Below are 24,548 nucleotides of genomic sequence, written 5' to 3' on the forward strand. Positions count from 1 at the left end.
ACCACACACACACACACACACACACACACACACACACACACACACACACACCAAGCATTTGTATAAGCTGTATAACAACAAACTGCTGTTGGCTGAACACCCAACGTATTTGCCCGAGGTAGTGAAAATATTCGAACAATATTCTGCCCTTCTTGTAACTTTTAAACTGCCTTAGGTTAAGACGCAGGGATGAGAATGAGGTTTAAATGTTCTATGTTCTCCTCCTTCCTCACGTGGTTCAAGATTATACCAATTAAGCACAACAAATTCTCCGAAGAACTCAAAAACCTATTTCAAACTACTCTGTTAGCTAAAATCATTTTTTTAATCTTAAAACTTTGGAAGAGGGTAGGAAACAGCAATATCATGGTATAAAGGTAACCTATATATTATTTTATAACATAATTCCTAGCTTCTATAGAAATGTGTAAACTAGCTGGGTGCAGTGGCTTACACCTGTAATCCCAGCACTTTGGGAAGCTGAGGCAGGAGGACTGCTTGAGGCCAGGAGCTTGAGACCACCCTGGGCAACAATGTGAGACCCCATCTCTACAAAAAATTTTATAAAATTAGCCAGGCATGGTGGCCTATGCCTGTAGTCACACCAATTTGGGAGGCTGAGGCAGGAGGATCACTTGAGTCCAGGAGTTCAAGGTTGCAGTGAGCTATGATTGTGCTACTGCACTCCATGCACTCCAGCCTGGGTGACAGGGCAAGACCTTGCCTCCTTAAAAACAAAAAAGAAAAGAAAAAACGATCACAGCAAACTGATTACATGTTATGCTGTGTCTAGCAAACCATCAGAGATTCTACATCGCGTTTAGCCCAGAAGAGGGACCCAACTGCTTTAGACTGTCCAAGAAAAAACAGCATAAGGTGGGTTGCAGGTAAAATTTAGTTGACTACAGAATCCCCGAGGTCTTTCTTCACAGCACAATGTGAAGCCAATCCGCCCCCAAAAAGGCAGACCTGAGCAGATGCTTGAGAAGTGCTTGCAGCCTGTGGAGCTCATGGTCAATTTTCTTGTTCAGGGACAACCACTGCTCTTCCAGTTTTGCGATCTGGCCCTCTAATTCAGGACAGCTCACAGACGCCACCAACTGTTTGCCTTCGTTCAGAGTTTGGTAAAGCCGGGCGTGTTTTCCACCAATGTTTCTTTTTATTTGCTAATAAAAAGTAAAGACATAGAATGAATTATTTAGAAAATAAAGTCTGCCAAGCTAGTCACAAATACTGCATTTAAAACTGACATTTGTGTCTACTGATAAAACAGTAACACTTTCCCAACGTTCAAGACTATAGTCTGACTGGATGCGTGATTAATGGTTTATTGGTTACCTTTCATGATAGGTGGCCAATCTTGCATTTCTAGAGCACAGATTCAACTCTGTAGACTTACTGGCTGGGCACAGTGGCACACGCCTGTAATCCCAGCACTTTGGGAGGCTGAGGCGGGCGGATCACCTGAGGTCAGCAGTTCGAGACCAGCCTGACCAACATGGTGAAACCTCCTCTCTACTAAAAAGACAAACAATTAGCTAGGTGTGGGGGCGCATGCCTGTAATCCCAGCTACTTGGGAGGCTGAGGCAGGACTTGGTGGTGCACACCTGTAATCCCAGCTAGCCAGGAGGCTGAGGCAGGAGAATTGCTGGAACCCAGGAGGTGGAGGCTGCAGTGGGCTGAGATTGCACCATTGCACTCCAGCCTGAGCGACAGAGAGAGATTGTGTCAAAACAAACAAACAAACAAAAAACCAACCAACCAACCAACCCAAATCAACTTTACAGACTTACTGCATACAAACAAAAAACAAGCTGGCAGTCTTTAGGCCACGCTGAGCTCACAGATAGGTTTTGTGTGACCTTAAGATCAGTTTGAAAAATCAGGAAATCTTACATAATAATCAGGATTACCAGTGTCTGTGGGAAAACTGGAAGACCTAGCAATTGTTGGCCTGCATCTCATGTGGCAAAGGGTGGCCGTAACTGAGCAGCAGCTGCTGGCTCTAGGAGAGCCTACTCCCTCTCCCTTCCCTTGGCTCAGTCCCCACCACCCCTCTGAGTGCAGAGCCAGCAGGTTTTCCTTATTTCTATTCTGCCCCCAAAAGCACTTCAGATGGTGACTTAGATATGAAGAGGATAAATAAAATAGTATTTCCCTATTATCCATGAGATGCGAATACTAGGCAGAAAAATTCATTTCCAGGGTCCTCTACTGAATATAAAGATTCAGTAGAGAGAAAGGAAGAAAACTTCAGAAAAATAAATTAAAACAGCATATCATTAATCCAACTTCATGGAAAGAAAAATGAAATTCTTTGAAGAGAAGTCTGTCTAAAGGTAATTATCTAACACAGCTGGATTCAGCTAATGCCATTTATCCTGACACCTGTTTAATCTTAAAAAATAAATTATCAAAACAGAAGGTTTGCTATTTTCAAATTAAGTTAAGCCTTTTAAAATATTACCAAAAAATTCCACTTCCATGGCCCTTTCCACCACTCCCATTTGTAATTCCCTCCCCGTGTCTGAGCCTGTGTGGGCTAGAATGAAATATCAAACATCTGTATTAAAAGAAAAAAAAGTCTAATTTTCTAAGTGAAGTGCTAGATTCTTCACTTTTAAAACATCTCTGAAAAGTCTTAATTCACCCTCTACTTTTTTTTTTTTTTTTTTTTTTGAGATGAAGTCTTGCTGTCACCCAGGCTGGAGTGCAGTGGCACTATCTCAGCTCACTGCAGCCTCCGCCTCCCGGGTTCCAGCGATTCTCCTGCCTAAGCCTCCCAAGTAGCTGGGATTATAGGCACGTGCCACCATGCCCAGCTAATTTTTGTATTTTTAGTAGAGACGGGGTTTTACCATATTGGCCAGGCTGGTCTCAAACTCCTGACCTCAGGTTATCCACTCACCTCGGCCTCCTAACGTGCTAGGATTACAGGCGTGAGCCACCACGCCCAGCCTAATTCACCGATTGTATGCATGGGATACAGTCTGTGCACGAGTAACTAGGCTGAGCCAGCATTTGAACACGGGTTTGTTGACTTCAAAGGCCACACAACTGACTCCTAGGTTCCATGCCCCACAGACGACGGCTGATCAAGATGACGGCATCTGTCAGACTCACACAAACCTTTCCTTGACTCTGAACTGAGAATGGCCTATGAAGTCCATATGTGAGATGGGCTTTACAAGATATGTCTTCTTTAGTATGGCAAATTTATTTAAAAGTCTTAGAACAATTTTTTTCTTTTTAATATTTCAAATGTAATAGAATCACACATTTTAACAGATATGGTCACTTTTGGAGGAAACAATCGCACTCATATTAGGTTGGCTAATACTAGACTGTTGCTTAAAATAATAAGCCTTAAAATACTGTTCTCAACTGCATTCTTTCAGCTGTTTATATGATACCTTCCGTATCCCCAGACTAACAAAGAGCTAAACAGTACTCCCATCACCCCCACTCCCACCCACCCCAGAGGACCCAGATTTACCTTAGAGTTAGGCTCAGTATAATTAATAAGGTGGCAATGAGACCAACTGTAGCTTTCCAGGCATCTAGGGAGTATTGTCCCAGCCTCTGGAAAATGTTCCTTATAGAGGCTAAAATATCTCCACGGAAGAGAGAGCCCTGGAATTATTTCCTGCTTTCATTTTCCAACTAGTTCATTCAGGCAATAAATGTGCTTTTGAGGTTTTAAAGTTGATATTTCATAACTGCCTCTAGCCACACAACTCAGATTCTGATGGCATATATCCTAAAGTTAAAACTAGGAATTTTAAGTTCCTGGTGAGAAGACTTAAAACTTGGCTTTTATCTTGTTGGTCATGTTCTCAATGCCACTTGAAAACTATTTTGAGGTTTTATCCTTTCTTTGGCACCAAAATTAGAGACACAGAGACAGATGATAATAATGCAAAAAGTTACACACACAAAGTTTAAAAGTTTGAGGGTTTTTTTGTTTTGAGACGGAATCTCGCTCTGTCGCCCAGGCTGGAGTGCAATGGCACGATCTTGGTTCACTGCAACCTCCACCTCCCGGGTTTAAGCAATTTTCCTCCCTCAGCCTCCCAAGTAACTGGGATTACAGGCACAAGCCGCCATGCCCAGCTAATTTTTTTTTTTTTTTTTGTATTTTAGTAGAGACAGGGTTTCACCATCTTGCCCAGGCTGGTCTCAAACTCCTGAGCCCAGGCAATCCACCTGCCTCGGCCTCCCAAAGTGCTAGGATTACAGGTGTGAGCCAGTGCGCCCGGCCTGAGATGTTTTTATAATGCTGGTGGCAGGTAAGATTATTGCCTGTCTCATGGGCTACGTCTAGTCAGGACTTCACCGTAGGAATAAAACTAAATATATGTTTAGAGGCCGAAGGCTGACAAAGTTCTTTCCATTCTTCAGCTCATTTCCATACTAGTAGCTCACTGGCATTCACTTCCAGAGACAGGTAGAATTGGCTCGATTATCTACGTTCCACAGATAGAGAAACTGAGGCTTAGGGACAGCAAGGTCACAGAAGTGATAAGTGATGGAGCCATGACTCAAGCAAGGTCCTCTCCCCCAAGCCAGACATGTGGTTATGCTAAGGAGTTCACATTCAAATCTGCAGTCTCCCTGAATACATTCAACAGTGAGTTGTATGATGAACGTTTTGTTTCAATTCAAACCTTCAAAATCAAGCCACTTAGTCAAAACAAATGTAAAACACAAAGTGCTATGGACATGCCTTTGATAACTTAAATGAAAGAAAAATACCTGGTAAAATGAAATCCTTTCCACTAATCTTTCCTCCGTTTCTTCCACCAAACTCACAGAGGGCAATGTAGATATAAGAATTTCCAGGTCCTTTTCAAGAGATGCATAGTTTTCATCAAATTCTTCCCATTTCTAGAGAATCAAGGACATAAAATCAGTGGGAGCCCTTTACTAGATTGGTTCCAGATAACAACACAATTAATCACAAAACAAAAATGAACACCAAGACCATACAAAATTAAAGCACAGATCCAGGTGTGTCCGAGAGACGTAACCCACCCTGGTAAGTGCTCAGCATCTAATGGAAAAGAATTCCATTGCCTTTGAGGAGAAGGTTTAAAAAGTATCTCAGTTGGCATTTAGTGTTTTATGCTTGTCTTGTCACACTGGGTAACATGACTAAAGGAGTAACACAATGAAGTTAAAGTGATACTCTTAGCAACTCTGTAGAGACCTCGGAGCCACAAGAGAGCCTTTCTCTTATTAGGAAAGAGAAAGAGCTAACTTTTAGACCCTTATTCAACAGAAGCTCTTATTAAGCTGCTCTTGCTCTCCAAGCCCACGCCCAAGCCCACCAAACCCCGATGCCACTTGAAGCATAGGTCTGCTCAAGGTGTCTTTGAGGAGTATAGGCTTACACTTCATCAGGGGAGGACAACTGCCTTAGCCCTAGTCTTGTCATCTTTTAGCTTGCCCCATTTCCATGGATGCCCACCCCTAGGATCCCAACATACCACAGAGCTGAGTTATTGACTCCAAACATTATCTGTTAAGAAAAGAAGCACCTCACTCATTTCCATATCTATTCACATAGTGGCTCACTTGGCTTTTATAGAACACTCACTGGGTCCATGGAGTCTTTTTTAAAAAATACCATGACATATTATAAATATCAACTGGACACACTAACTAGAAAATAAATTTTGCTAGCAAAAAATAACACCCTATTACATTATCAAGTTAAACATTTCCTTCCTTTTTTTGAGACAGGGTCTCGCTCTGTTGCCCAGGCTGGAGTACGGTGGCGCAATCTAGGCTCACTGCAAGCTCCACCTCCCGGGTTCAAGCCATTCTCCTGCCTCAGCCTCCTGAGTAGCTGGGACTACAGGCGCCCACCACCACGCCCGACTAATTTTTTTTTGTATTTTTAGTAGAGACGGGGTTTCACCATGTTAGCCAGGATGGTCTCGATCTCCTGACCTCGTGATCCGCCCCCCTCCGCCTCCCAAAGTGCTAGGATTACAGGCGTGAGCCACTGCGCCCAGCCTCCTTCGTTTTTTATTTCCTTTAAGTACTAACATTGGCTATGAAAGGTGTGAGGGGAATGCCTCAAAACTGAGAAGGAGCTTTATGCATACTTATTTTTTTCTTTGAATTTAGACAAGATTGTCATTATCCATTTTAGGACATCTGGGCCTGTTCTCTTGAAGAAGTACAGTTTTTAAACCAATAACTGTTTCACCCAAATGATCTCATTCAAGGTCTCAAAGTGCTTATTGTTTTGCTTATTCATACATGAACCTAAAAGGCAGAGAAACACAGTACCATCCCAAATCTATGTATGAGAAATCCCAGCCAACCTTTCCTTCAGGGAGTGAACTCAGAACCTGAGCGGGGGTCCACATTCCTCACTGTCAGGCTTCCATTTAACTATAGCTTAATGATAACTAGATACTTCTTCTCAACACCTGGGGTGGTGATGGAAAATCAGGAATTCCCAGCTTCAGTACAACGTTTACATAACCCAAATACCTGCAACAAACTCTGCAGCTTCATGCCACGTTGGCGTGACTTTTCTTCTAGTATTTTAACTTCTGTTACTTGATCTGCCCAAAATGTCTCTCTCTTTTGCAATAAAGAAGGAAATATTTTGGCAGAGTATGCTTGGATCAACAACATGTCAGCAACAAGCTTCTGGAAAAAAACCTATGAGATGGAGAAAGTTTTAATATTTATTTTGAAATTGTGAAAAATCTTAAAAACCAAGTTACTTCAACTTTATATCCAGTTATTTTTGTTTTAAATCCAAAATCCCAGGACATCTGTGTAGAGTCAAATTGACCAGCCTGGCCAACATGGCAAAACCCCATCTTTACCAATAATGCAAAAATTAGCTGGGCATGGTGGTGAATGCCTGTAATCCCAATCATTTGAGAGACTGAGGCAGGAGAATCATTTGAACCCGGGAGGCGGAGGCTGCAGTGAGCCGAGATCGTGCCACTGGACTCCAGCCTGGGCGACAGAGCAAGACTCTCTCCCAAAAAGAAAGAAAAAAAATCTCTTAGTCTTTGAACACTAGTGGAACTTCAACAAATTATAAAGTATTACCCTTAGGTGTTATTTTCCACTAAATAATCCATTTTAAATGGCAAACATTTTTGTCAGTCAATTTCAATTTCCAGATAGATCTTTCTAAATCAGTTGTTTTGAGTCTAAATGCTACAAAAAGATAGATGCCAGCTAGGTGTGGTGGCACACATCTATAGTCCCAGCTACTCAGGAGGCTGAGGTGAGAGGATTGTTTCAGACCAGGATCTTGAGGCTACAATGAGCTATGATTACACCACTGCACTCCAGCCTGGAATACAGAGTGAGACCCTGTCTCTTAAAAAAACAAAAACAAAAACAAACAAACAAAAAACAGATGCCACTGTGGCTGAATTTCAAGACAAGTTGGATGGACAGATGTGCAAACTCAAGCAGCCCACATATTCGAAAGACAGGGCTCCTTAACCCTGGCTTTAACTTCTACTCAAGAAAATGACTAAATAAAGGGAATTTGCTGATTTATAGGAATCCTGGACATAAAGCTTCCTGTATCTGTATTTGAACTTCAAGAACCTTTCAAGAGGAAGGCTTTATTTCACATGGTTCTTCTCCATTTACTGCCTCCTCCAGTTGTCTGGAGGGATCCCTCCATATTATGTGAATCCCTTCTCCTAAGCCTTGAAAAGGACATATACATAGAGATGTTTATAAAAGCATCTAGCAAGGGGCCTAGCACACTGTAGATAATCAATATTATTTTCTCCTCTTCCCCTCCATCCTTCATACAATATTTACCTTTCAATTTTTCTTAGACAAAGCTCTACCTTCCAAATGCTAGACCATAAGCTTGCCTCAGGTAGGAACCGTCTTACACATTTTTGATTATCGGCACCTAGATTACTCTTTATCTTTAGTTGGTGATCAAGAGGTTTTTGTTTAATGAAATGAATTTTAAAAATTGAAGGATTTACTATAGTCTGATACTACATAATAATACACTTTCCTTTTGATTCTAGTTCTCAGGAAAGCTTTTTTGTTTTTGTTTTTGAGATAGAGTCTTGCTCTGTCGCCCAGGCTGGGGTGCGGAGGTGTGATCTCAGCTTGCTGCAACCTCCACCTCCTGAGTTCAAGCAATTCTCTTGCCTCAGCCTCCCAAGTAGCTGGGATTACAGGCACCTGCCACCACACCCAGCTAATTTTTGTATTTTTGGTAGAGACGGGGTTTCACCATGTTGGCCAGGCTGGTCTCGAACTCCTGACCTCAGGTGATCCACCCGCCTCAGCCTCCCAAAGTGCTGGGATTACAGGCATAAGTCACCGCGCAAGGCCAGGAAAGCCTTTTCTAACTTTCCTAAGTCACCTTCTGCTGTTAAATGCTCTCATAGAATGTATCCTCATTTTAATTTTAAATTTGTTTGAAGACTTGTTGATAAATATCCATCTTCTCAATCAGGTGAAAGCTCCATGAATATAAGGAACTGTGTCTGTTTTTACTCATAACCCAAATTCCTAGCGTGTACCAGATTCCTGGTACACATTAAGCATTCTAATAGATGTTTATTAGAAGAATGAATAACTTAAATTTCAACAAAGAAGAAAAATGGATCCTTTCTGTTCACATTCAGAAATACCTTAAGATTTTAGTCTATGAAGGGGTCATCCGACCCATATGTCTGTCTCACCTTGTGATTTTCTATTTGAGCCTGTAACGCCACTTTACTTTTGGTTTGTTTTAAGTGGTCATAAGCAAGCTTTTCCTTCCCAATCTTCACCAGTTCCACCATGCCTTGCAACAAAGCATCTTGCTGGCTCTCAGTGACGAAAGGGCTGCTGAGTTCTGTGTACCTGGCTCTTAGCATTCCCCACATACTGTCAAGTACATCCTGAAAAGAGAAGAGCAGGTGCACACATGCATTTTCATCCAACCGGGGCAATAACTGAAAGACAAATCTAAACTCTGTTGGTGGAAGAAAAGAATCCGGCTCCTCACAGTCACAGTGCTGAGTCAATGTTTTCTACTCAGGCATACCTCTAATTTGTAAACCTCCTGGAGTAAAGCATAAGGTAAATGAAGCCTCTCCCCTTCATCTCTTAGTTTGGCCACTCGGCTCTCGGCATTCTCCAGCTCCACTGTATATGCATCTGCTTTCTAAGTGAGAGACAATACAAGAAAAGAAAACCCTTCAATAAGTCAGAGAAGTACACATAGTTATCTAAAAAGAATTAAACAGAACAGAAAGGGATGAAGGGAAAAATGAAAATCCCAGCTCCCGCTCCCTCACCTCCTGCTCTCCTTAACAATCTTCCCAGAGGTCCCAAGTTCCTAACATGCTCCATACCAGTAGGGGTATACATGCATATCCTTAAACTCAATGAACTGCACCACAGCATTCTGTCCTGAGGTTAGCATTCCTCACTCACCAGCTCTTCAGCATCTCTTCACATCGGTATACACATACCTAGCTCCTTTGAAACAGACACACAGCATGCTATTGGGGTACACACAGGGTGTACCCTGCTTTTGTATCGGTCAGCTCTCAATGGACTTTTGGGCTATTTACAGTTTTTAATTCAAGCAGAGCTGCCGGGTCCATCCTTAAATATTTATGACTTATTTATTTATTTAGAGACAAAGGTCTGGTTCTGTCACCCAAGCTGGAGTGCAGTGGCACAATCTCAGTTCACTGCAACCTCCGCCCCCCAGGCTCAAGCAATTATCACACCTCAGCCTCCTGAATAGGTGGGACTACAGCCGTATGCCACTGCACCTGGCTAATTTTTGTATTTTTAATAGAGACGGGGTTTGCCATGCTGGCCAGGCTGGTCTTAAATTCCTGGCTTCAAGTGATCCACCTGCCTCAGCCTCCCAAGGTGCTGGGATTATAGGCGTGAGCCACCAACCTGGCCAAAATATTTATCTTTATGCTCTTGTCTTATATCCTTAGGAGGAGTACAAGTTCAGCACCTCAAACAGTGCCTAAACATAGTGGATCCTCAATTAATATTTGCTAAATACATGAAGTCAAATTATTGCCAGACGAGAGTATTTATGTTTAAAATTCTGATATACAGACAAAGGATCCCCAGGGCTCCCCTGGCAAGAGGATGAGGGTCTCATTTTCCAATACCCTTACCAACACTGGACATACACATTTTGTCATGGTTGATAAGTGAAAATGGTCTCCTGTTGTTTTAATACATTGTGCTTCAGAAAATTAAGAGATGTTTTTAAAAGGTCAACATAAATCGTTTTCAATTTTTATTTATTTACTTAAGCCTTGCTGCTGCTCACAAAGGAAAGTAGTTCAGAAGCACGGCTTATATGCAAAGCTCTGTGGTTCAAAGTTAAGTCAGTCTGGATTATTTTGACTTGATTACCTGAAGCTGTTCAGCAACACTCTGGCCACTGATTTCATTCAAAGACTGTTGTAAAGACGTCTTACTCTTAATGAGCTGATCATATAATCTCTTTATTTCATTCTGTAAGATAAATGTAGGAAACTGAGCAATCTCATTTAGGCCTTCATTATCTTTTTTTATATTTAGTTGGTTTTTATAATTTTTGTGACATTAGAAATTTCAAACAAATATAAAAATAGAGAAATCCCCATTTTATCATTAAACTTCAACAATTATTGATTCATAGCTGATCTTCTTCCCTCTACATCCTCCCTCCAGCTCTCAACTGTACCTAATCTCCTTTCCTTCAGGCTATTTTGAAGCAAATCCCAGGTCTCAAGTCATTTCATCAGTATATGTTTCAGTATATATTTCTAAAAGATAAAGATCCTTCTCTTTAAAAATACTCCAATATACTCCTCCCCTGCCATCAATAATAATCGCTTAGTATGATTTAACTATCCAGACAGGATTTACATATCCCTAATTGCCTATAATTTTTCTTTTTTGTTTCAGTGATGATCCAAATGAGGTCCACATGTCATGATGGATAAATACATTTTAGATCTCTCTTAACCTGCAGAATCCCCAACCACTTTTCTTTTTCGTTTCTTGAATGTGTGTGTGTGAAAAAAATGGGTCATTTGTTCAGTACAGTTTCCCACAGGCTGGATTTGGCCGACTGCACTCCCAGTGTGCTGTTTAACCTGTTCTTTTCTTGTGTCTGTTTTACTTGGATTCTAGCAGCTTGGTCAGATTCAGGCTTGATTTTTATGGGCAAGCCTCATTCATAAACAGTATTGGGTTTCATTTCTTTTCCATTAGATAATTTTAGTAGCTTCCTAACTCTTCTACCTGCCTCGAGTCTCTCCCTCTCCAATTCACTTTAGACAACTGCTGGAGGAATCTACCCGAAACATACACGGATTGTCATTCCTTAGCTCAAAAACCTTAATGGCTCCCTCTAGCCTAGAAAAACAAATACAGATGACCCCCCCAATTTGTTAAATGGCTAAATGTAATACAAGAAATGAAACATTATGTTAGCTCATCCTAACAAATTCTTACTCAAGACTTTTTTTTTTTTTTTACTTTTTTCTTTTTTTGAGATGGGATCTATGTTGCCTAGGCTGGTCTTGAACTCCTGGGCTCAAGCAATCCACCTACGTAGGCCTCCCAAAGTACTGGGATTACAGGCATGAGCCACTACGCTAGGCCAAGACTTTAAAAGGGCTTCACTTTCTTTTTTTTTTGAGATGGAGTCTCGCTCTGCCGCCCAGGCTGGAGTGCAGTGGCGTGATCTCAGCTCACTGCAACTTCTGCCTCCCAGGTTCAAGCAATTCTCCTGCCTCAGCCTCCCAAGTAGCTGGGATTACAGGCACACACCACCACGCCCGGCTAATTTTTGTATTTCTAGTAGAGATGGGGTTTCACCATGTTGGACAGGATGGTCTCAATCTTATGACCTCAGGTGATCCGCCTGCCTCGGCCTCTCCCAAAGTGCTAGGATTACAGGCGTGAGCCACTGCACCCGGCCAGGGCTTCACTTCCAAATGATCTCCAACCATGAGCAACAAACAGAAGAGTCTCATCATTTCCCTTAGCAATTCTTGTTAACAAATGTCACCAGGAATAGGAATAGGCATTAGGGGTCCATGTTGTAACTTAAAACAGTGCCAAAATAGGCTGTGTGCTTGGAATCATACCTGGTAACTGCGGTTGTAATCGAGGCCAGCTTTCAGGGACTTGCTTCTACAGACAGCTGCAGCCCGAGTGTGCTCCAGGCAGACTTGAAGGTTGTCAAAACATTCAAGGAGCAAGTTGGTGTTCTTGCCAGGCCAAGTCATGGCTTTCAAAAGATCACCCTTCTTGTCACTTAGCGCTAAATAAAGTTTCTTCAACTCAAGAGCCAGTGTCTGGAGTGGAGAGGAAGGAAGACAATGAATGAGCTCTGACCTCAAGAGGCTTCCACACGGGCTTAACTCACGGGGCTGCTGTAATGGCCAACACATGGGCTCGTGAGAAGTGCCCTACCTCGTAGTGCACCTGCTGGCCAGAACCATCCTCCCTGTAAAGCCTGGGCATCTCCAGCATCTCCTCCACACTGCTGAGGCACTGACTGAGGGTCAGGAATAGTTCAAATAATTTTTTATCCAAATTGATATATGCTTCTTCTGTCATATTTTCCTGAATCAAGAGGAAAAAAGAAAAAGAAAATTAAGATACCTTTGCCTTCCTAGACCTATATTTTGCCTAGTTTCCATTATAGTTTACGATTTATATTATGCTTCTTTTGTAATAAGCTGCTTCAAACACTTTGTGAACTAGGTAGCAGAACAAATAAACTTACGATGTTAAACTCAGAGAAAAATGAGTTTAAGAAGCTCAACGTTAGGTAGTTGAGTACTGAATGGAACTAAAAGGTAAATCATGAGATGAAGGATCCCTTGGCAGGGCGATCCAGGTGAAAGTGTGGTCCCAGATAAGTTACACTGTCTCCTTTACCACTGTTTCCCACCCTCCACATTCTAATGGAGGAGAAAGCGGTTAATGAAATCAAGTATAGCTGGGAGAAGGAAAAGAAGTCACAAAAGAGAAGCTTGAAAGGGTTGATTACAAAGAGGAGGTACAGTGTCTTAAAAACAGAAGCAGGCTGCAGAGGAGGGGGAAAGTGTCATTTATGAGCCGACTGTGAGAATCAACGCTTAGGTATATGACTCCAAGCATGTCCCCAGTGTCGTGCATTGCGCCTGGTGAGTCTGGGAGTCACAGATCTGTTTTAGCATAAGCTGCTGGGGTCACCTCTTTTTCTTTACCCACAGCTACCCTGAATTCTTGAACAGTTATAAGTAGTTTAGGAGCATACCATAGCTAGTCATCCCCCCAACTTGGGCCCTGTCTACTGTCTTCTCTGATGGACATCTCACATAACCTAGCATTACCTCAGTGTTAAGCCTGCTCAGCGTTGAAAACCATGCCTATACTGCCGCCCTACTCTCCTCCCTCACCCTTCCAATCCCAGATCACCACTGCAGACAGCACTCATCAATCATGATCCTCTTTCCTGCTGATCCTGGACTCAGAATCCTTTGCACACAGTCCCTAGGGAACCACTACATAATGTATTAGAGTTGGCAAGCAACATCAGTTCAATTTGCAATCCTAGGACCCATTCCATTATGTGTTCTATGACTTGTTCAGTGATGACAATTATGACCAAGTCACAATGATGATATCGCCTTTGTTTATGTTATTACAATGAGGAAAATACATTGTGTGCAGCTTCTACCTGTGTCTGAAGGTTAATTGCTTCTTGGCGCAGGTCTTCAAGTTGGGTGGTGTAGGTTTTCAGTTCTTCAGTTGTTGGGTATCTAAAGTTATACATACTCACACTAGGTAGTATACCCATATTTGTGGAAACCTATTTGACAAAGGAAAACCCTATTAGTGACAGTTTTAGACCCTGCTGATGTTAGTTATTTTTTTATTTTCGAGATGGAGTCTTGCTCTGTTGCCCAGGCTGGAGTGCAGTGGCATGATCTCCACTCACTGCAACCTCTGTCTCCCATGTTCAAGAGATTCTCCTACCTCAGCCTCCTGAGTAGATGGGATAACAGGCGCCTGCCACCATGCCTGGCTAATTTTTGTATTTTTAGTAGCGACGGGGCTTTGCCATGTTAGCCAGGCTATTCTCGAACTCGTGACCTCAGGTGATCCACCTGCCTCAGCCTCCCAAAGTGCTAGGATTACAGGCGTGAGCCAACATGTCCAGCCTGCTGATGTTAATTTAAATAGAAAAAGATGCCTTAGCATGCTGTCTTCTGAGTCACTTTCTTGGTGAGCATTTTTGTCCATCTTGCCATTTATAAGAAAAAATAATTAAGTTTTAATATTTTGGACAGCTTTGAAAAGTCATGACTAGTTATATTTAGATACTTGAGGGTTCATTTAGATATCAAAATGAGAGGAAAGGCCAGACTTAGTGGCTTATGCCTATAATCCCAGTACTTTGGGAAGTGGAGGTGGGAGGATTCCTTGAGGCCAGGAGTTCAAGACCAGACTGTACAACATAACAAGACACTTTCTCTACAAAAAAAAAAAAATTATAAAAAATTTTTTAAAGTAGCTGGTCATGGCGCTGCACACCTGTAGTCCTAGCTACTCAGAAGGCTGAAGCAGGGGCATTGTTTGAGCCCAGGAGTTCAAAGTTACAATGAGTTTTGGTTATGCCACTGCACTCTACCCTGGGTAACAGCGAGAACCTGTCTCTTTTTTTTTTGAGACAGAGTCTCGCTGTTGTCACCAGGGCTGGAGGGCAATGGCGCAATCTCGGCTCACTGCAACCTCTGCCACCCGGGTTCCAGCAATTTTCCTGCCTCAGCCTCCCAAGTAGCTGAGATTACAAATGCCTACCACCATGGCCGGCTAATTTTTGTATTTTTAGTAGAGACAGGGTTTCACCATGTTGACTAGGCTGGTCTCGAACTCCTGACCTCAGGTGATCCACACGCCTCAGCCTCCCAAAGTGCTGGGATTATAGGCATGAGCCACTGTACCCGGCTGAGACCCTGTCTCTTAAAAAAAAAAAAAAAAAAAAGGTGGGGTGTGTTTATGTGAAATAATTAATCTTTCAGTTTAGTAATAACATTCATGCTACAGGGCTAGCTGCTTATTTACCAGTTTACTTTTGACACAGCTAACTATTAGAATAGAATTCAAGTCTCTTCTAAGGGATAGGTTTGCATCTTGATTTGTTATTGAAAAGCTAAATAAGTACTGAAAGCTGTGATTTCAGAAGGGTGAATGATTCAGAATCAGCTTCTTTCTCAAATTGGAAAGCTAACAAATAAAATGAAACAGGGTGAGGTGGTAGATGACTCTGCTTGGGGAAAGAACTAATAATGAGTGGAACTCTCTTCTTTGCAAGAGACCTATGTACACGTTACAGTGTAATATGGAGAAACCAAGGTTAAGGGCCAACTGATGAGTTTGATTGAACTTTAATTGGTCAAGTAAGGTCCTTAGCAGGAAAGAGGACAGCTGAGAAGTTCCTATCAGACTGGGGAATTGGGAAATCACGGGTAACCTTTGCCCAGGCAATGTGAGTGTGTGGTGGAAGGCAGAAGCCTGCCTTGTGTGCAGTGGGGCTGTTTTGCTCACCTGCTCCCTGTCTGGAGAGAGGCAGCAGTGACTGACACAGCAAGCCAGCCTGACAGAGCCTGTGACAGCAGTGATAAGGAGGGCCAATCACAGGGAACACCGACTGGCCAGTGCCATCGGCACAGGGGTTGGCACATGGTAGATTCCAAAGAATTTTCTAATGAATGAAAACTATACAGTTCTTACAGCACTGTATAGTTTTTAAAGTGTTTCTTTCTTTTTTCTTTTCTTTTTTTTTTTTTTTTGAGACGGAGTTTCACTCTCGTTGCCCTGGCTGGAGTGCAATGGCATGATCTCGGCTCACTGCAACCTCCGCCTCCCAGGTTCAAGCAATTCTCCTGCCTCAGCTTCCCAAGTAGCTGGGATTATAGGCATGCACCACTATGCCTGGCTAATTTTGTATTTTTAGTAGAGACAGGGTTTCCCCATGGTGAGGCTGGTCTTGAACTCCTGACCTCAGGTGATCCACCCGCCTCGGCCTCCCAAAGTGCTGGGATTACAGGCGTGAGCCACCGTGCCTGGCCAAGTGTTTCCTAAAATACATACTCATTCCTTTATTCATTCAACAAACAGTAACTGAGAGTCTATGATGTCCTAGGTACCGTGCTTGGCACTCAAATGCAAACCAGGCAGACATGATCTGTCTTTCTTCCCCATCTAATGGGGAATACAGACTATAAATAAACAGGTGGATAGTTGTTATAAATAACAGCTCTGATGAGGGAAGCCCTGGGTGCTACAGAAGCACAAAGGAGGGGTTCCTAATGCAGGTTTCCAAGATGAAGAAAATGTATCAGCAAAGTGAAAAACTCACTTGGCAACTTTGCTTTCTGCAGAATATACATGTTTATTTAATGAATGCTTGTTGGATTTTCAAAGATAAACAGGCTATTTGCACCATGTAGATGCAGACTGACCTGAGGCTCCACAAGCTGAGGGAGTGGGAGCTTTATTTTTGATGAGAGTTCGTGATGCAGATATTGCCACTTATCTCCATTTTGGCCCTGGGGTGACAAGATCGAGTCTGGAACGTCATTTTCGGGGCTGGATGCCTGGTTGCTTTTGAAGAACAAAAGGTGAAGAGAATAATCAACACTAAACATTTTGTATTACATTCACAGTTCTATGAGCAATTTTTAAAAGAAACACTCTTAATTCTCCCAGTCATAAAACCACTGAATGACCAACTCTATTTTTAAATGTTTTACCTTGCAGATGATTCCTGAGTTGTATCTTTATCATGTTGGCAATACTGGGGCCACATTTTCTTAGCATTAAATTCTATGAATTTGATGAAATCTTTCTGTTCCATTGGTTTTAACTCCAGAACCTGTAATTGAATGAGATTCAAATGATCCAATCCATCAAGTTTTTTGATTAGTACCCACTAGTTTCCTCTGCTGAGATAAATCTAATTTTGAGCCAGTTCCTAAATCATTAATTACTATTTCTCTTTCTTGCATTCCTGTTCCTATAAACTCTCACTTCCCAAAAACCTATTTAAAATATTCACACAATAACTGTTATTTCAACCGCATACATGGAAAATCATCAAAGACATACAAACGCATTTGGAAAGACAGGCAAAGCAGAGTTGCAACTACAGAAATTCACCCTGAAGACAGTTGATATAAGATGTAAGTTAATAAAGGAGCAAAGTTACGGTGTCCCCAGTGTTAGCAGCTGAAAGCAAAGCAGGTGCTATGGTAAATGCTGAAAACTCTCAGAGTTTCTGCACACACACAAATACCTACATGCCACACTTTGCAGAAATTCCATATAGAAAGCTTTTTTGTTTTTGTTTTTGGAGACAGGGTCTCATGCTATCACCCCAGGCTGGAGTACAGTGGTGTGATCTTAGCTCACTGCAACCTCTGCCTCCTGAATTCAAGTGATTCTTGTGCCTCAGCCTCCTGAGTAGCTGGGATTACAGGCGTGCACCACCATGCCTGGCTTGTTTTTTGTTTTTTTTTTTTGAGATGGAGTCTCGCTCTGTCACCCAGGCTGGAGTGCAGTGGCGCGATCTCGGCTCACTGCAAGCTCCGCCTCCCGGGTTCACGCCATTCTCCTGCCTCAGCCTCTCCGAGTAGCTGGGACTACAGGCGCCCGCCACCACAACTGGCTAATTTTTTTGTATTTTTAGTAGAGATGGGGTTTCACCGTGGTCTCGATCTCCTGACCTCGTGATCCGCCCGCCTCAGCCTCCCAAAGTGCTGGGATTACAAGCGTGAGTCACCGCGCCCAGCCTGTATTTTTAGTAGAGCTAGGGTTTCACCATGTTGTCCAGGCTGGTTTTGAACTCCTGACCTCAAATGATCCGCCTGCCTCAGCCTCCCAAAGTGCTGGGATTACAGGCATGAGCTACTGTGCCTGGCCTTTTTTTTGGTTTTTGAAACAGGGTCTCACTATGTTGCCCAGGCTGGCCTTGAACACCTGGCCACAGGTGATTCTCCCACCTCAGCCTCCCAAGTAGCTAGGACTGCAGGTTTGCACCACCTTGCCTGGTTAAAAAGTTATATTCTAGTCCCTACAACTGTTGGGGGCTAGAATTACCTGTTGCTGCTGGAAATCTTTTTGTCTGCTGAATTGTGGCCTTTCAGTTACAATGGATTCCAATTCAGAAAGGCTGACTGGTTGGAGAGCTTCTTGATGCTCTGGCTCTGAGGATTTCTTTAGAATGGTAGGATGCTGCAAAACATTTCAAAATGGCAGGCTATTTTTAAAAATAAACTCCACTTTATCTCAATTCTAATAATGGGACTACATAGAAAAATTTTACATGAAATAAATGATGATATTTTGTTATTTGCTATAATTATATACTATAATTTTTTGTTTTTGTTTTTTTTTGTTTTTTGAGACGGAGTTTCGCACTTGTTGCCCAGGCTGGAGTGCAAGGGCATGATCTTGGCTCACTGCAACCTCTGCTCTCAGGTTCAAGGGATTCTCCTGCCTCAGCCTCCCAAGTAGCTGTGATTGCAGTTGTGCCACTACACCCAGCTAATTTTTGTATTTTTAGTAGAGACGGGGTTTCACCATATTGACCAGACTGGTCTCAAACTCCTGACCTCAGGTGATCCGCCTGCCTCAGCCTCCCAAAGTGCTGGGATTACGGGCGTCAGCCACCACACCCAGCCTACTATGATTTAATGTACTTATTTCATAACAACTTCAAAAACTACCACATTTGGTGAAGTGATCATCTTACTTCTTCAAGCTAATTCATCCAATGAATTACTAAAAGCAAGAAAATGTATTGCCTTTTTTCTTAAGAACAAATACCAAATAAAAAAGCACCAAAAAGAGAAACAGTATTATAAATTCAAATTTCCCCTATGGCTAAAATACATTTTTTTAAAAAGAGAGAACATATTAGGATGAAAGGGGAACCATATGGCCTATGTATCTGCAGCCAGTCTTATTTCTGTGAGCATAAATCTCTAAGTAGGAACCACTCATAAGCACATGCAAATCTTTCATAGTAAGATCTACTCATAAGATGCACATTTGCATTTATAAACACAGAGTGCTTTTAAAAATCATGAGAACACTTTACATGATACTTTGATTGTATATATAAATATTTGCAAATGAATAGCAAAGTATCCTGGAAACAGGTTTATGTTTCTGATGTCAAATTTTAGTCACATCTATGAAAGCTTTGTTTTCCAGTCAATTAGAGTTACAAAATTCCTTTATAATACATCCTTCTTTTACGAAGAAGCCTTACACTAGACCTCACGGCCAACAAGAACACTCAGCTACATTAAACCAACACAAACCAAACCACCACCATCACCAACAACAACCTAGACAGGAAAACTGCAAAGTAGAATGAAATAAAAATAACAAGCCAGTGTACTCATCTACAGTGTTAATGTGTGGAATTCTTTCACACTTAGTACAGTTTCTCTGTAGCCGGTTCATCACTTTCAACCAGAGTTCTCTTCTGGCAGGTCTGCCATATATGTGTATCAAGATGAATGTCCATAGATAGTCATTTTTTACCTGATCTTCACTGTGCTTCTCCTGAAGCATCATCTGGACTTTCTCTAAATTGCACTTCACTGTTTTCAGTTTCAGGGAAAGCGCTTCAGCCTCATGTTGAGTGGCTCCATTATCTCCCAGGCCCTGATCTTTGCAAGTCTCTAACAGAAAGGCAACCTTGTGCTCAATCTCTGTTAGCATAGCCTAGGAAATAAAAGCATTTAATTATTCATAGTGTCGTTCTTGAAGAAGTATTGTTCCTGCAAACAAGTTAAGACTTACTCTTTTTACTTAAGTGTATACAAGAAGTCCCAGAAACACAGGATGGAAGAAACCCTGGAAAAACAAAAACTTCCACAGAATTCTTGTGCTTTTCAGTAGGGATGCAACCAAACCAATCCCAATTACACATGTCACTGTAAAATAAGTAAATGACTCTATAGTCGCCTTACAAAACACAGCAGAATGTATCCAGCAGAGGATAGTGGTTAAGAACACAGATCTTCGAACTAGACTATCTGGTTTCAGATCCCAGTCCTGCCACTTAATAGATGTGTAAACACAGGCACCTTACTTTAGAGGAGTGTGTCTCTAGTAGTCTGTAAAATGAAGATAATAACCGAACTTACCTCCTAGGATCATTACGAGGAGTGAATGAATTAAATCCAAGTACTTTGGTGAGTGCTTGATACATCTGTGCTTAAAAAGTGCAGATATTCTTATTTTCCCCCTACCTTTCTAATCTTTTTTTTTTTTTTTTTTTTTTTCTGAGATGGAGTCTCACTCTGTTGCCCAGGATAGAGTGCAGTGGTGTGATCTTGGCTCACTGCAACCTCTGCCTCCCAGGTTCAAGTAATCTCCTGACTCAGCATCCCGAGTAGCCCGGGATTACAAGAGTGTGCCACCACGCCCAGCTAATTTTTGTATTTTTAGTAGAGATGGGGTTTCGCCATTTTGGCCAGGCTGGTCTCAAAATGGCTGGTCTAAAACTCCTGACCTCATGATCCGCCCACCTAGGCCTCCCAAAGTGCTGGGATTACAGGCGTGAACCACCACGCCTCGCCTACCTTCCTAATCTTTTATGTTGCAATCCAAGTGTGGAGTAGGAATTTAAAAAAGAACTCCATGTAACTGTTTGAAAATTATTTCCCTTGCTCTTTTCCTTCTCTTTCTCAAGCCAAATAAGCCTCCAAACTCTCAGAACACCACAGAAGAAATAACTTGGAACCTGAAATATTTAGTTATCGATACAACCGGCCAATTCACACAAATCTAAAAATACATCAGCTGGATGAAGTAAGTTTCCCAGTAAGTCTCGGTCATTGTATTCCTCCTCAACAGATCAAGTTTGCCCTCTCCTGGGGCTCAGCAGCCTGCTCGGTCATGCCAACTGGCTAGGCACTCAAGTCAGCAGCAACAGACAAATTCACATTCCAGCACCATGATCACTTGTACTAAAACTCGGTGCATGACTAAGAACAAGTTCCATTCATTGAGCGAATTTAAGGAATTAAAAATTTTCCTTAAGGAAGAACTCTATTCTTAAAACAAAATTGCAAATAATTTATCCTATAACTCCTTCATCCAAGCAAGCTATAACGGGCCCCTTTATCCATGCTTTTACTTTTTGTGGTTTCAGTTACCTGCAGTCAATCATGGCTCAAAAATATTAAATGGAAAATTCCAGAAATAAATAATTCATACATTTTAAATTTTGCACCACCTAAGTAGCGTGATAAAATTGCACACCATCCTGCTCCATCCCGCCCAGGATGTGAATCATCTCTTTGTCCAGCATATCCACACTCTAGCACTCGGTGCATTAGTTACTTAGTAGAGGTTGAGTATCCCTAATCTGAAAATCCAAAATGCCAAAATGCTCCAAAATCTGAAACTTTTTATGCACCCTGCCAGAAGTGGAAAATTCCACACCCAACCTCACGTGATGGTCACAATTGAACTTTGTTTCATGTATAAAATTATTAAAGTTATTATATAAAATAACCTTAGGATATGTGTATGAGGTACAGATAAAACATAAATTGAGGCCTAGCACGGTGGTTCATACCTGTAATCCCAGCACTTCGGGAGGCTGAGGCAGGAGGATCACTTGAGGCCAGGAGTTTGAGACCAGCCTGGGCAACACAGTGAGACCCTGAGTCTACAAAAAATAAAATTAGCCAGGCATGGTGGTGTACGCCTGTAGTCCCAGCTATTCTGGAGATTGGGGCAGGAGGATTGCCTGAGCCCAGCAGGTCAAGGCTGCAGTGAGCCATGATCATACTACTGCACTCCAGCCTGGGTAACTGAGCAAGACCCTGTTAACTCTAATATAAATAAAGAAATTAATTAATTAATTTAGTGTTTAGACTTGGGTCCTCTCCCTAAGATATCTCATTATGTATATGCAAATATTCCAAAATCCCCCCCAAAAAACCAAATGCAAAATACTTCTAGTTCCAAGCATTTGGGGATAAGGGATACTCACTCTGTAGCCATCTCAGCTGTCAGATCAAAAAAACATAATACACACAGAGTTTGGTACTATCCGCGGTTTCAGGCATCCACTGGGGGTCTTGTAACACAACCCCCACAGACAAAGGTGGGACTACTCTACTTACATCCTCTACAGATTCTTCTAAGTTTAAACAATATGTACCCATAGATTGTACAGTGGCTATAAACAAAATGTAGCATAATTTTATGCTGTTTTTCCCACTTAACTATTACATACTTTTTCATCTGTCTCCACACGTTTCATGATTTTCATTTTAATAGCTACAAGTTGATATCCCATGATTCACTTACCAATTTCCCTCGTTACCCCTTTGTTTCTAGTTCTTCACTTTTGTAATCAATGCTTCTATAATTATTTTTCTCACTTGGGATTATTTTCAGAAGGTAAATTAAAAGTAATGGTACTGGCCGGGCACGGTGGCTCACGCCTATAATCTCGGCACTTTGGGAGGCCAAGGCAGGTGGATCACCTGAGGTCAGGAGTTCGAGATCACCCTGGCCAACATGGGGAAACCGTTTCTACTAAAAATACAAAAATTAGCCAGATGCTGTGGCACATGCCTGTAATCCCAGCTACTTGGGAGGCTGAGGCAGGAGAATCACTTGAACCCGGGAGGCAGAAGTTGCAGTGTGCTGAGATTGTGCCACTGCACTCTAGCCTGGGCGAGAGCGAGACTTCGTCTCAAAAAAAAAAGTAATGGTACTTTTAACTCAAAGAAGATGAACAGCTTATATGTTGACAACTGATCTCCCAAAACATTAAGCCAATTAGATAGAACTACCAGACATTAGAGTATCTATTTTTCCAGAATGATATATTTTTCTAATGTAATGTGACAGCTGTTTTATGTCTTTAAAAATCAAGATTAAACAATTCTCAAATATTAAATTACTAAGCATAATCCTCCCTCCCTCCCTTCCTTCTTTCTCTCTTTCTTTTCTTGACAGTGTCTTACTCTCCCGCCCAGGCTGGAATGCAGTGGTGCAATTATAGCTCACTGCAGCCTTGAATTCTTGGGCTTAAGAGATATTAGTGCCTCAGCCTCCCAGGTAGCTGGGACTACAGATACACACCACCATGCCCAGCTAGTTTTTTTTTATTTATTTTTTTATTATTTTGTAGAGACAAGGTGTAACTATGTTGTCCAGGCTGGTCTCAAACTCCTGGCCTCAAGCGATCCACCTGCCTTGGCCTCCCAAAGTGCTGGGATTACAGGCGTGAGCCACCACTCCTGGTCCATAATCTTGACTGAACTGTTTGCTTCTGTCCTTTGGCCATTTTTCCACTGGAATTTTGTGTTTTTACAGATCACTTTAAGGTTTTTATATGTTTCAATAATAACTTTATTGTGTCATGTTATATAAATGAGCCAAAGATGCCCCTGTATGTTGGCCCCATGTGGTTTTTCTTCAAAGCAGGTCAGAAGCAGTAAGTTCAAAAAGTGCCAGCACCAGACTCAAATGTTTACACATTAGATGGCTTTAAACGCAGCCCAAATAAGCATATTTTCATCCATTTAGAGCCTGTCTGCTTTGCATACCCCTGAAAACTGCACCCAACATCTGCCAGCCATGGATAAGACTAACCCTGGGCTATAAAAAAAATCCCAAGTCTCTGCTGCCCTTTGGCACTCTCTGACCCAGAGACCCTCCCCTGTGCTGAGACATTGCCAGACACATAAGTTCCCTCTCTGTTTCTCCTCTCCCCTGGGAGTTCCCTTGCCCTCCTCCCCCTCTGGGTGGTGGCCTGACCCCCAGTCTATGCCTTAGCCTCTGGAAGGTCTCCTGCAGTAAAGAGCTTCCCTGTCCCTCACGATCATAATCCTGCCAAAATACTGCCCAAATAAAGCCTGTTGGGTGCTACTGCCACCTGGTAGTCATATCTTTTCCTTGAGCAGCCTGGAAATCCTTGAACTCACTACAAGTGGCAACGAAGATGGGATTCTGGTGATAATCAAGGAGTTGGCATAGGGTCTACCCAGTCAGTAGATAATCAGTTGGCAAATCAATCCTGAATGGCCTTAAGTGGGTGGGACTCAAAATCTGGACTGCCTCGAGTTGAGTTTAGCATAACATTGCTCTGTGCTGTATGACACTCTATGGCATTCACAGGCTCCCCTGGGCCCCATCAGCCAGGCCAAGCGGCAGTGCCAGTATCTGAGTGAACCTATCCCTTTAGAACTGACTTTTGGGCTGGGCGTGATAGCTCACGCCGTAATCCAGCACTTTGGGAGGCTGACGTGGTTGGATTGCTTGAGCCCAGGAGTTCGAGACCAGCCTAGGCAATATTGTGAGACCTCTCATCTCTACCAAAAAATACAAAAAGTAGCCGGGTGTGGTGGTGCAGGGCTGTAGTCCCAGCTACCCAGGAAGCTGAGGTGCGAGGATCACCTGAGCCCAGGAAGTCGAGGCTGCAATGAGCTATGATTGCTCCACTGCACTCCAGCTTGGGCGACAGGGT

At 42.3% G+C, this 24,548-nt stretch overlaps 1 protein-coding gene across 5 annotated transcripts in view; it reads right to left on the reverse strand.

Annotated features, from left to right (window-relative positions):
* Positions 1–24,548, reverse strand: part of SYNE2 (spectrin repeat containing nuclear envelope protein 2) — a 379,604-nt gene that overhangs the window by 92,497 nt on the left and 262,559 nt on the right. For all 5 annotated transcript variants that reach the window (XM_032134991.2, XM_032134990.2, XM_032134988.2 and 2 more), the window contains exons 67-79: positions 19,592–19,774; positions 18,137–18,271; positions 16,792–16,913; positions 16,501–16,642; positions 13,713–13,844; positions 12,458–12,610; positions 12,130–12,339; positions 10,403–10,504; positions 9,054–9,173; positions 8,707–8,907; positions 6,509–6,682; positions 4,757–4,888; positions 970–1,166 (exon numbers count right to left, since the gene is read on the reverse strand). In XM_032134991.2, coding sequence (XP_031990882.1) covers positions 970–1,166; positions 4,757–4,888; positions 6,509–6,682; positions 8,707–8,907; positions 9,054–9,173; positions 10,403–10,504; positions 12,130–12,339; positions 12,458–12,610; positions 13,713–13,844; positions 16,501–16,642; positions 16,792–16,913; positions 18,137–18,271; positions 19,592–19,774 — 2,003 coding nt within the window. The remainder of the gene's footprint in view (positions 1–969; positions 1,167–4,756; positions 4,889–6,508; positions 6,683–8,706; positions 8,908–9,053; positions 9,174–10,402; positions 10,505–12,129; positions 12,340–12,457; positions 12,611–13,712; positions 13,845–16,500; positions 16,643–16,791; positions 16,914–18,136; positions 18,272–19,591; positions 19,775–24,548) is intronic.

Source organism: Hylobates moloch, unplaced genomic scaffold, assembly GCF_009828535.3.
Source record: "Hylobates moloch isolate HMO894 unplaced genomic scaffold, HMol_V3 SCAFFOLD_16, whole genome shotgun sequence".
Classification (NCBI taxonomy): Eukaryota; Metazoa; Chordata; class Mammalia; order Primates; family Hylobatidae; genus Hylobates; species Hylobates moloch.